Here is a 13708-nt window from a genome sequence, read left to right as displayed (position 1 = left end):
CATCGCGAAGACTTTGGCGACCACCTATATGCTTCTCCTAAACCTGAGAATATAATTGGCTGAATCGTAGAGATGCTGAATGAAGATCGTGTGGGGGGGTCGAGTCGAGATTGCAATCTTTTTTTCGATTAATTGTGCAGCCCTAGTTAAAACCCTCTAAAAATAATTATTAAAAAAAACAGAAAACAATCGAGTAGATCCAATGAATCTTTTTTTTTTGTGACACGTGCATAATTATCTAAATTAAATCAACTTAACAGTTCCAAGTTATAATGGGTTAACTAAATTTTTTAAAGTAAATAATTACCTTTTGTGTAAAGTAGGAGTAGATCTAACATGATCTGGAGGGTTTTCAAAAGTTTATGGACTATAACTTTGACGTCACATTCCTACTGAAGAAATAAATTAATTTACTTTATTAAAATCGAAGTGTTTTCATTTCATCTGCAAGATTTTATTCCTAAATTGATCATTCAAAACATTACTATATCGTCGATTATTTAAAAAAAAACAATGTAAAGTGCAGGAAGGGGTGTGTTTGTGTGAATTAACAGTGAGATGCGATGTGTGTGTGTGTGTGTTGGCGCGGGTCCATGGGGCAGCTGTAGGGAACAGGGCAGTGATTGTTGGCATCAGGTGAATGAGGTGCAGTAGAGTGAGAGAGGCGGACGGGGCACAGGTGGGTGGTCTCGAGGACAGGTGCAGGAACATCTGCCACCCTCCACTCGCCCTAATGAACACATCTCTGACTGCAGGTATAAGGGTACATCTGTGGCCCACCAGAGGATAAAGGCGCTTTAGCAGAGCTTTGTGTGTTGGAGATGGACCCTCGAGTGGGATCATTTGTTAATTAGTGGATAAAATTTAATATTAAATTGTTATTTTTTATTTTTTTTTTTATAAATTGTATACAAACTTGTCTATTGCACATAAGGCAGATTTTACATGTATTATATGTTTTATTATAATAATATAATATTATAATATAATATAATATAATATAATACAGGGCGCCACAGTTGATCAGTGGTTAGCACTGTCATCTCACAGCAAGAAGGTCGCTGGTTTGAGTCCCGGCTGGGCCAGTTGGCAATTCTACGTATGTGGAGTTTGCATGTTCTCCTGTGTTGGCGTGGGTTTTCTCCAGGTGCTCCGGTTTCCCCCATAGTACAAAGACATGCAGTATTAGGTGAATTGGGTAAGCTAAATTGGCTGTAATGTACGAGTTTGTGTGTGTATGGGTGTTTCCCAGTACTGGATTGCAGCTGGAATGCCATCCGCTGTGTAAACATATGCTGAAATAGTTGGCGGTTCATTCCGCTGTGGCGACCTTACTTAAACTTAAAAATGAGGACAATACAAGTATAAGCTTTGGATAAAAGTGTCTTCCAGATAATTATTTGTTGTTAAATTATAAATTACACTGTCACTTTCATAACTTGTTTTAACTAGAGATTTGTTTAAACAAAAAACAATTAGACAAGATCATTTAAAAAGTTGAAACGCTCTTCTTGAGTTGATTGTTTTTATTTTTTACAAACTAACTGTGGACACTGAATGACTTGAAGTGAATCTAATACTAACAGACATTGTTCATTGTTTTACTGACATCTTTCCACCGTTAAAACAATGATCTTAACAAAAGCTATTCATTCAGGTTTATTTGGTGCCATAACAAATGGAAAAAAATGATGACGAGGTTTGAGGTACTTAGATTTATGTGAAAATAAAATACCCAAGAATTAAATTGAAAAAAATTTAAAACATTCAACAAAGCTACTTTAAAATAAAAACAAAAGGAATTTTCATGAATATTTAGTATATACACATATAACCAAAACACACAACCACTCCCAGATTTATAGTAAATATGTAAGTAATAATATTGTCAAAAAGTCCCCAAACATCCATAGTGTTCATTAAATGGTTTTCTTTAAATTTGTTTAACATTTTAGATTAATATCGAACTAATTTTGAAAGATAGCAAAACGTATTGGAGAGGAGGTGTGATTTTAATACATAGTGAAGGTTTATCAACTGAAACATTCATTTGTTCATTCATTTTCCTTCGGCTTATGCCGAATTCAGACTGCATGATTTTCAAAGTAGTTATGTCATGCAGGTTTTCGCACTGCATGAGTATCTGGGCTAGCGTTCCGTCAGGCTGTTTATATTGCAAGATGGATCGGTGACAGGGGTTTCACACTGCATGACTTTAAAGTAGGAAGAATCGCCGACAACTTTGTCCAACGTCTCACAACCAAACATGCGAGAAGTGATATGGAAACAACACGAGGTCAAGTAGTATATATTTTATCAACTACATAATGAGAAAGAAGCCTTTAGTGGGGTAGAAAATGTACTTATTTTGCTCACCTGGGTTTTAAAGAGAATTATAAGTTTCTCCTCGACTTTTTTCTTTTTTGACCCGGTTGTGGTATTGCTCAGACGACACGTCAAACAGACACTGGTGCTCCTGCCAAATTTACATGAGTTTTTCCTCCATTTCTTGGGTCCAAATAAACTGATAATGAGCCCTTTTAACTTCTCCCCCAACCTCCCGCTGGCCTCCAGGTACCTGTACTAGTGGATGCTGCTCTCTCATTGGCTGTAGGTGATCGGCGATCAGATCTCATTCACGCAGCATGATTTGAATCGCCGACAGCTCCAGATATTTAGCATGCCAAATATCTCATGGGTGTCGGCAACTCTCTCAGATCGCATCTTTGATAATTCATACCGTGTGATTGTTACTCGCGTGCACGGGCACCAATTTGCCTGTGATTTCAGGCATTTGTCAGTGATTTCTCAACCTGTTAGCGAGTCAAAAATCGGGGCTAAAATCATGCAGTCTGAACTCGGCATTAGTCCCTTATTTATCAGGGGTCGCCACAGCGGAATGAACCACCAACTATTCCAGCATGTGTTTTATGCAGCGGATGCCCTTCCAGCTGCAGCCCAGTACTGGGAAACACACAAACACACACACACTACGGCCAAATTTGTTAACCCAATTCACCTATTGCGCATGACTTTGGACATGAGAGAACATGCAAACTCCACAAAGAAATGACAACTGGACCAGCCGGGACTCGAATCAGCAAACTTCTTGCTGTGAGTCGACAGTGCTAACCACTGAGCCACTGTGCCACCCCATAAACTGAAACTAAATTGAATGAAAAACTGGACAAAATTATGAGTAGAATTACTAAAGGTTCCACACATAGTGGTTCAATGTTTTCTGAAAAATTTGTTTCAATTCTGTATGAATGTGTAAATAGTATATTTGGCTAATGTTTGAGAGAGCTGTTCATTTGTAATGACTCTTTTGCTTTTGATTCAAAGGTGGCGCGACGTTGGGGAATTCAAAAGAATCGACCTGCCATGAATTACGACAAACTCAGCAGATCGCTGCGCTACTACTATGAAAAAGGCATCATGCAAAAGGTAACACAAGCTAACGCGTTTTTTATGCTAATGTTGCTACAATAATAAAGTCATTAAACACAAAAGGACTGATTAAATTGATCAAAATTCATTGAAACAATCCATAATTTGTACAAAAATATGAAGCATAACTGTATTAAATATTAACATTAAATTAATTCTGTTTAAAAAAACAAACAAAAAAAAAACATTAAGGCCCAATCCCAATTTACCCCTTCCCCCTACCCATCATTCACTTATAGAAGTAGGGGTGTCCCAATTCTTTTTAGCTTGAAGGCTTAGGGCTAAGGTTAAGGGCTAGATACCCCTTCAAACTGAGATTTTTCAGGAACACACACGAAACCACGGGGTACGAAAATTCCCCAGAATACACCATCTACAATGGCAGCGTGGCTGCACACTGAAGTCAGGATATGCACAAATCAGTTTTTTTTTGTCATTATTACGGATTTTTACAACAAACAAGCACGTTTTAATTAGTGCTATCAATCTATTAAAAAAATGGACTTATTAATCACACTTTTTTTTGCAATTAATCGCGGTTAATCACATTTAAAAGACTGAAACGTGTCATTTTGGCTATTCAAATGTAAAATTAATGTAAACGCAACAAAAAAACTATTTAAATTCAAAATATGATTGTTTATTAGAATCAAGATCCTCAAACTGTTGGCTTGAAAGCCATATTTATTACAGAAATTAAAACACAGGCATGTAAATGCCATTTGAATTTCAAAACAATCAATGCCAATAAGGAAAAAATTGATTTCCATGTTGGATTCTAAGTGGACTGCAAAAAAAAAGCCAAAATACAGAATTGGAAATACGGAAATTGGAAAATTCTAAAAATAAAGTAATGAACACAAACACACAGGCCGAACCAAGCGTTTTGAAATGAGACGATCGCGATGTTTAGGCGTTTGTTCTTGTTACTAGGAAACGCACGCACACACAGTACAGCGCACCCGGTGATAGAGTCACTTCAGATTCATCAACACGCTCGATCATCAAATTTGCTTTAAACTAAGCGTTCTGAAGTATGGCTTTATTTTAAAAGCAAGGATTCTGACACAGCAACTTGAAGCAGATGCTTTACAAAAGCTGCGTTTAAGGGGGAAACACGTCAAACTTAATAAAACATTTGAGGGCACATGGAATCAACTAAAGGCAGGAATGCACTGCCTTTGACAGCTTGCAACATCATCTGGCATTTCACTGAGTACATTTACATGGACACCAATACTCCGATTTGAATATGATTAAGATAATACTCTAATTAAGAGTCTACCATTTAAACAGCGATTTTTGATTACCTTAAATGACCACCGAGTCACGAAATGGGGAGGTTTTTCTTTCCATTAGGCATGTGGTATCAAATTCCATTAAAACAAAAGTCGAAAGATTAAAAATGAAACACCCGAAATTACATGAAGCTCTGGAGGAAACGCAGGATAGCCTGGTAATGCGAGATTAATTGTTTTATAATGAACGTTTCCTTCAAAAAGCTTTTCCTTGGTCTTATCCATATTTCTTTGCACGTTGAACACGTCGACCACAACAGGAAATAAAAAAAACTGTAATTGCGTTAACCCGTTAAATATTTCAAATTAATCACATATGTTAACGCACTAATTTTGACAGCACTAGTTTTAATACACTCATAACAACGCTTGTGTTTTACCATCATGCTTTTAAAAAAAATGCTAAAATAAAAACTATAATCCATAATAATAACTCCTGTATAGCAGTCCTACAACATTCTGTCACTCGATGACACTCGAATCCCGTCAGAAAAGTCTAGGTTGGTAAGGATCTTTTTACAGTGTCTGCTAGAATGCTAATGTTGTTTTCATGTGTTTACATGAATATGGCCACTGTGTAAATGCGCAGTATAGCTATGATCTTATTGCCACATTATATCGTTAAGATAACGTGATATATGCCTTCAGTGATTTCCTGAAGATAAATACCAAAAAATAACGCAACTGGAATAACTACAGCAGTCGCGATCGTCTGATCTCACATGAAGCAAGAGATCACGATGACATATGACGTGTGCAGGTGCTGTAGTGCTGTCCCATTTCTTAGGGGTAAATTTTGAAGCGGAAGGGGTACAAAAATACAATTGGGATTGGGCCTAACTGTATCTATGTTGAAGACAAAAAGATTTTGCTATATTATTTATTTTATATATTATATTTTTAACTGTCAAAATCTTTTTTTAAATGATATTTTTTGAAAATAATGTCAATAACTATTATTAACTATAGCAATAATTGTCAATATTATTAGCCACCTTAAGAATTTATTTCCAATCAGCTACAGAACAAACCACTGTTGTCTAATGACTTGCCTATTTTACCTAGTTAAGCCTTTTAATTGCATTTTAGGCTGAATGTTGGTAATTTATTATTATTGGTAATTTATTAGTAATTTCTGTCAGCATGGCAAAGACAAAACAAAAATTAATATTATATATTTTTTTAACATTGTAATAAATAATATGACAGTTAAACAGCGCTTGGGAAAATTTTGAAAAAGAATTATTTAAAAAAGAAATTTCCCAGAGTTAATCATTATGTTTTCAACTATATATTTCATTTGTTCACCTAACTTATATTTTAAGTGTCAAGAGGTATTGGCTTTTAGTATTTTAACTACTGTATAATAGCATTAATGTTGAAATTAATGTCATTGCAAATGATACTTTCTAAATCTTTCCTCACTCTGTCGAAACACACAATTAACATTGTCTTGTGTCCTCGAAGGTGGCCGGTGAGAGATACGTATACAAGTTTGTCTGTGACCCCGAGGCTCTGTTCTCCATGGCCTTCCCTGACAATCAGCGTCCCGTGCTGAAAACCGACCTGGAGCGACAGATCAATGAGGAGGACACTGTCCCGCTGTCGCACTTTGACGAAAACATGGCCTACATTCAAGAGGGAGGATACTGTAACCCACACCCATACAATGAGGCCTACGTCTACTAAAAAAACAGTCATTCCCCAGGACAAAAGACAGCACTTTATGGACAGATGGCAGTGTGTAAACCTACAAACGTACTGGTGTAGTTGCGTTAGATGCTCCTTTGGTGTTTTATTTTTGGTTTGTTTTGTTTTGGTTGTTGCTATTGAAGGGGATTGGGCGATTCAGCATGCCGTTTTCCTACAGCGAAAGACTCTCAAAATGGACAGAGGATTCGAACTACTTAAACGGAGAAATCCTAACCTCTTTTACCATCAGAACTCTTCGGATTGTTTGTGGAGCGCTTTATTTTTACAAATTTGTTGTGTTTTTTTCACCTCTTTCCTCCCTTGGTGTCAATTTAAGTAAAGAATACAGTGTATGGAAATAAATTCTCTCAAACGCAGAGTAAAATGAGCACATTAGTGACCCTGGATCACAAAACCAGTCTTATGTGGCACAGGTATTGACCTTATTCTTGATGTACGAGCAGGCGCAGGAGATTTTGTCTCATTCACTTCCATTGAATTTGATGTTAAAAACAGCTTGATATGCTGCTTGATGTTGCAAACTGACATTTTATTATTATATTATTCTACCTTTTATGTATAGTCATGAACACATTTGTAACGTGTGCACATCTGCATTGCAGAATAAGATCAATACCAGTGTTGCCAGATGTAGCTAACTGATTCCAGCCCAAAAGCTATCCAAAACCCACCGAAATGCAAAAATAACCGCCCAGAAATCTAGAGGCCGTTGCAAAACCGCTCAAATTTGTTATACCTGCCTATGTCATTTTTTTCCCCGCACAATCATATTCAAAACCACCCAATCTGGCAACATTGATCAATACAGTAGTCGATATGTGAAGGGGTTCAAAGTTTTTATTAAACTTGTCCTGAAACTATCGAACAACAACCATTCTTGTCTCAAGACAATTTAGAAAAATGTTTTTGATCCATTTCAAATGTTGACTACTATATTTTTGACAATAACCCAAGTACCCTGTACTCATTTCTAAATGATAGATTTTTAGTTTATGCCAAAATGATTAGAATATTAAGTAAAAATAATATTCCGTGAAGATGTTTAGTAAATTTCCAAAAGCAGTTATCTCCATATTTTAATTTTTAGATGTTAAATAGTAGTTGTTTTTATAACCAAATATTGTCAAATATTTCTCAATGGAGAGCTTATTGATTCAGCTTTCAGATGATGTAAAAATCTCAATTTCAGGAAATTGACCCAAAGACTGGTTTTGTGGTCACATTTGGTCAGAAAATGGCCTTTAGGCATGTTTTTCTATCCATAAAATTAAACAAAACAAAAGACGTTAAAATAATATTGGCACCTTTGGTAAATATGACCACAGAGGCTGTAAAAATGTCTTTATTGTTTAAAAATGCTGGGTTCCACACAATTCCTCCATGTTGTCCCAACACAAATTGAGTTCACTTCATTGAATTTACAAATTTAAGCAGATTGAACTTGAAAAAAAACTTCCAAAAAATTTTTGGAAAAAAACGAATTGAGTTTATTTGAAATAAGTTGTTTGAACAAGCAGCAAAAATATTTTGCTCAAGATATTAAAATAAGAATTTAATAAAAATGTCCAAAACGGCACGGTTTTATCAAAATACGAATAGTATTGTTAAATATATATGTGTCACAATTATGCACCTATGAACTCCAATGACTGAAATATTTTCAACAATTATCTTTACTCATAGTGGTCATGGTAGCGCAGTGGGTAGTACAATCACCTCACAGCAAGAAGGTTGATGGTGAGTTGGTGGTTCATTCCACTGTGGTGACCACTTCTTAATAAAGGGACTAAGCCGAAAAGAAAATGAATGAATGAATGAATCTTTACTCATTTCATTAGGAAATTATTTAACCATGGCATACATTTTAGAAGACAAAAGTTTCATGAAATTGTTAAATTATTATTATTATTATTACATGAAAAACACGAGCTCCTTCAGTTTTTTTTCTATGCATTTTTAGAAAAAGATCAAACAATAATAATGAAACAACACATCAATCTGATCATATCAACAATAGGTGCCAATATTATTGAGGGTCACTGTTTTTTGCCATGAGATATTCACTAATGTCCAAATATGACCCATATATATATTTTTTTTTTTGCATTTCTTCGTAATGAATTAAAAAACATAAATAGAAAAAAAAAATCTCATCACCGCATGATTTCGTAAACAGCTCCAATTTTGTTTGTTTGTTTACTTTTTCCGCGTCAAAGTCTATTAAATCTGTATACTTCTGTAACAACACCATCTTTCACTAAATATGACTTTTTGATCAAAAAGCGCCTATAGAAATCAAATAGTTCTCTTCAGACTGATCTTGTGCAAGGTGCGAGCTTCACACATTTCTATGATTAGAGTGACAAATTGCTTTTTTTATTAGGAAAACTAAGTGGATGTTGGTCCATTATCGCTCCCCCATATGCCATTTTTGAAAATATAAACCATGTATATTCAGGTTAATGCACCTCGATGCTGCTTTTCGTGTAAATTTCGTCACGTATGATCAGATGGCAGCTATGCCCTGCAGTACGTCCATTATTGTTTTCTCATTCTTTTTTTTTTTACATTGAAAAAAAAAAACATCAGTGTTTATTGAATGTAAAAAATATATACATAATTGCGAAGGGAATGGCAATAGCTACACTTCTGTAATAAAATAGTGTTGAAATACAACTGGGTTGTTTTGAAGCGTGAATTTTTGTCACTCTTTGGGCCATATTTTGATGACAAGCAAGCAAATAAGCAGCAGATATTACATTTATTCAGGTTTCAGATCTATATAAAACTGACAGAAATGAGATTTGCCCTTTTTTCTTTCATTATGCTGAATTTTACTGTGATGTTGCTTGCCAGTTGTTTTTTTTATCTGTCTATTTTGTCTTTATTCATTTTCATTTAGGTGTTTAAAGAGAAATGTTAAGATTCCAGTGTAAATTATCTTTTAATTCGAGTTCAAATTCAAGTAATTTTGTTATGTATTTCTATAATTTTTATTTATTTATTTTATGTGTTTATTTTTAAACGTGTTTACAAAGCTTTTGGTCATTTTATTTTTCAAAAATTCACTTTACTTATTTTGGCACATCAAGTTCAACTAAATAAAAATGAGAACTACTCCCTTGTCAACTGAAATAAAAAGTATTTATTTATTTACTTATTTTATTTAATTTCAGTCAAGGTTTATTTAATTTCAAGCAACAAAAATGGTTTTAGTTTATAAAAAGAAAATCTGGAAAGGTGCTGCTATCCAAATGCTGCCCACAGAAAATCTGTTTGCTATTTAGGGAAACAACAAAACAATCATGCGTTTGATTTCAAATATGTTTTTTTTTTTTACTTGTGTGCATTTTTAGAGTTTTCTAAATATCAATGTACTTTATTTAAATATATAATTATGCATTTTTATTTGAACACAATAATGTGAAATATATCCATTAATTAACATTTTGCTTAATCATGTATTTCTGCACAGTTTATTTAATTTGCATATACTTTCTTACTGCAATATGTGATCTAAATCTCTGCTCTGGCAAATTTTGGTGATAAAATATTTGGCAAAGTAACGGTTATTGATATTTTTGCCTACTTTAAAATGAACAAATTATTTGCCTTAATCTGAATAAGATGAAAATATGATTAAGGTGTTTACATGAGTTGCTTCTTGAATGTTCCTTTCATGATCCTGTTTTACATGTTATAGCATATACTTAGATTAACCTCATTGCATCACTGCGCTATCCGCGTTTCATGTAATTTCGGGTGTTTTATTTTTAATTTGTCGACTTTAACTGCAGTTTGCCACTTTCACTTTTATTTGGGAACATTTCATGCATGCATGACAGACGAGATCTTGGATGAGTATGAACTGCTGGAAGAGTGTTGTTTTAATGGAATTTCATACCACAGTGTGTGTGTCTGTGGTCCTTTTTAGACTCAGTAGGTGCAAAGTGTCAAACAGCTGTGTGTGTGTGGAATATCCTGTTGGTGTAAATCCTACATGACTGTATTAGTTTAATTAAGGTGTTTACATGTCTGTACTGCACTTTAATAATGCGACTAAAATCTTAATTCGATTTCTGTTTAATTCGATTTAAAAATCGTTGTTTACATGGACTTTTAATCAGAGTATTTTCTTAACTGTATTAAAATCGGATTATTTGCGTCCATGTAAAAGTACTCACTGTTGGTAAAAATATGGCAGAAAAATTGGTAATACACCAATCCGATTTTAATAGGATTAAGACAATACTCTGATTAAAAGTCTACCATGTAAACGGTGATTTTTGATTAATTTACTCAGATTAAGGTCATAATATAATATCAGACATGGTGTATGCCGATTTTAGTCGCATTATTAAAGTGCAGCACAAACATGTAAACACCTTAAATAAACTATTACCGTCATGTAGGACTTGCCACTGCATTTTGCGACAGGAAAGTCTATACACACACAAGGCTGTTTGATCCAACATTATGAAGCTGCACCAGTCAGTAAAGGATCACAGACACGCACATTGCGAAATGCGGAGGGTTTTTTTTCCTTTCCATTGGGATTCCAGTATTAAATTCCATTAAAACAACATTCTTCCAGCAGTCCTTACTTCATACGCGCATTCAATACCTCAGTTTGTCATGCGGGGGCATGAATAAAGTGTTTCTGAATAAAAGTGATACTGCCGGACTGCAGTTAAAGTTGGAAAATAAATAATGAAACATGAAATGACATGAAACTCTGGAGGAATAGCAAGGTAATGCAATGACATTAACTGAACTATGTGAACATTCAAAAAGCAACTCATGTAAACACCTTAATCATATCATTGTCTTATTCAGATTAAGGCAAATATTTCGATTACTGATGTCCATGTAAATGTAGTCACAATTGTTAAAAATATGGCACAAAAATTGGTAATAACCTGCCAGGACTATTTATTATAAAATATATTATTTCAAAATACTAACTTAGAATTAAATTAACTTTGTTAAACTGTGGTCAAATTTAAGTTATCAAAAGTTAAGGAGGTCTCACTAAATAAATGCAAAATATTTGATCACAAAATACAGAAACTGTAAAAAAAAAAAAAAAAAAAAATGTTGTTTTTGTTTGTTTTTACACAACATATAATAACAAACCCTGCTGAAAAATCCAGCTTTAACCAGCCTAGGCTGGTTGGCTGGTTTTAGCTGGTCGACCAGCCTGGTTTTAGAGGGGTTTTGGCCATTTCCAGGCTGGTTTCCAGTCATTTCCAGCGTGGTCTTAGCTGGTCAGGCTGGAAAATGACCAGCTAAATCCAGCTAAAACCAGCTTGACCAGCCAAAACCAGCTATGTCCAGCTTAAACCAGGCTGGTCAAGCTGGTTTTAGCTGGTCATTTTCCAGCCTGACCAGCTAAGACCAGGCTGGAAATGGCTGGAAACCAGCCTGGAAATGGCCAAACCCCCTCTAAAACCAGCCAACCAGCCTAGACTGGTTTAAGCTGGATTTTTCAGTGGGGAAGCCTACTTCTGTGATCTCTTAGTCATTTAATTTGTTGAATTTACGAAAGATGTGTCTGGAAAAGTATCAACATATGTTTGAGGGCTGCAAGCAAACCGTCATCCTTTACACCCTAATAAAAACAAGTCTTGACAACAAACACACACCGTCTGAAAGCTGCGGTCAGATTTGGCTGTTAAAACGACCGTCACGGTGACCAAAAAAGCACAAATGACTGTGGTTTATCCAAACATCCACCATTAAAATCTCATGCAAAACAAACTTGGAGCTTGAAATATGTGGTGGAATGACGAAGAAAGCGAGTTGAAAAGAGGTCAGGGGACAAAAAAGGACCCGTGTAAATTTCGATAATCTCCGTGGTTAATCTTGTTAAACAAATCTCTGAATGGAGCTACAGATGTCCTCTTTCTGTTATCTTGTACGCTCAATTGTTCATTTGAATACTCTACGCCCACGGAAAAAAACACTGCTTATTTTGTCTGGTTTTATTGTTAGCGGCTGGTTTATAACATGTGCTTCCACATATGTGACACCACGACCCATTAAACCTCTCTCAAATTGTCTCTAACAAACGTTTTTACCACGCTGAAGCGATAAATCATCCAGCCCTTCGAGCAAATAGCTACTAGATCCATTAGCAAAGTAACTCCGCTAAGTTTCTTGTGTTTGCTTAGCGTCCGGCTACCTAGCGCAGCTTTGTTTACTTACTGAAAATGGCTTGTGTTTTCTGACACTCGCATGTTTGACGAGTGAAATGAGCCCGAATGTTCGCCGTGTAGCTGAAATCTCTTTGAAGCGCTGGCTTTTAATAAGAACAACTCTTTATTGGCCCTCAGGCTTCGGTCGTCGCGGTGAACATCAATCATTTACGAGGTAATTCAGAGGAACAACTGCACTGCAAAGGTGGACTGATATAAAGATGATAGTTTAAACTGTTTACAGTCACGTTAAACAAACAGCTTTTTGAAAAGTGTTAAGGCTGTGCAAATATTTAAGATGGCGAACGTGCGTTTATTTTTCATAGGCAGCCATAATGTGCATTTCATGTGCTTAAATGATTTTATTTGATATATTTTTCCCCTTACTAGCAGTACTGCCCCCGTGAGAAGTTTGGTTGGTTAACAATACAATGTAGCACAGTCACTTCTGAGTATTAATAATATTAATAAAAATGTGTTACCTGCTATAAAACAGCTGTTCTTGTTGTTATCATTAGTTCAGTATAACATATAAATAAATAAATTAGAAAAACGTTAATATTCATATTTATTGTGTATTTACCCTGCTGAAAAACAGCATATGCTGGTAGGTATGTTTTGAAGGATATGTCTTGATGGTCTGGTGGACTGGTCCTGACTCCTGACCAGCAAGACCCTCATTGAAACCAGCAAGACTAGCATGCCATCATCAAAACATACCAGCATATGCGGTTTTTCAACAGGGTAAATACAGGTACAAATTAAACAGTTGCATTCAGAATTATTAAACCCCTCTTGATTTTTTTTCTTTTCCCAAATGTTTAACAGAGCAAGGACATTTTCACAGTATGTCTGATAATATTTTTTCTTCTGGAGAAAGTCTTATTTGTTTTATTTCGGCTAGAATAAAATCAGTTTTTAATTCTTTGAAAACCATATTACGGTCAAAATTATTAGCCCCTTTAAGCTATAATTTATCGACTGTCTACAGAACGAACCATCGTTATACAATAACTTGCCTAATTACCCTAACCTGCCTAGTTAACCTAA

At 35.1% G+C, this 13708-nt stretch overlaps 1 protein-coding gene across 1 annotated transcript; it reads left to right on the top strand.

Annotated features, from left to right (window-relative positions):
* Positions 1 to 3349: 3349 nt before the first annotated feature.
* On the top strand, positions 3350 to 7534 carry LOC130220227 (ETS translocation variant 1-like). The gene is made up of 2 exons (XM_056452601.1): positions 3350 to 3447; positions 6216 to 7534. The coding sequence occupies exons 1-2, from the start codon at positions 3385 to 3387 to the stop codon at positions 6435 to 6437; spliced, it is 285 nt and encodes a 94-aa protein (XP_056308576.1). The 5' UTR covers positions 3350 to 3384; the 3' UTR covers positions 6438 to 7534.
* Positions 7535 to 13708: the final 6174 nt, after the last annotated feature.

Source organism: Danio aesculapii, unplaced genomic scaffold (genome assembly GCF_903798145.1).
Source record: "Danio aesculapii unplaced genomic scaffold, fDanAes4.1, whole genome shotgun sequence".
Taxonomy (NCBI): domain Eukaryota; kingdom Metazoa; phylum Chordata; class Actinopteri; order Cypriniformes; family Danionidae; genus Danio; species Danio aesculapii.
This window is presented reverse-complemented; position numbering and strand designations above follow the sequence as displayed.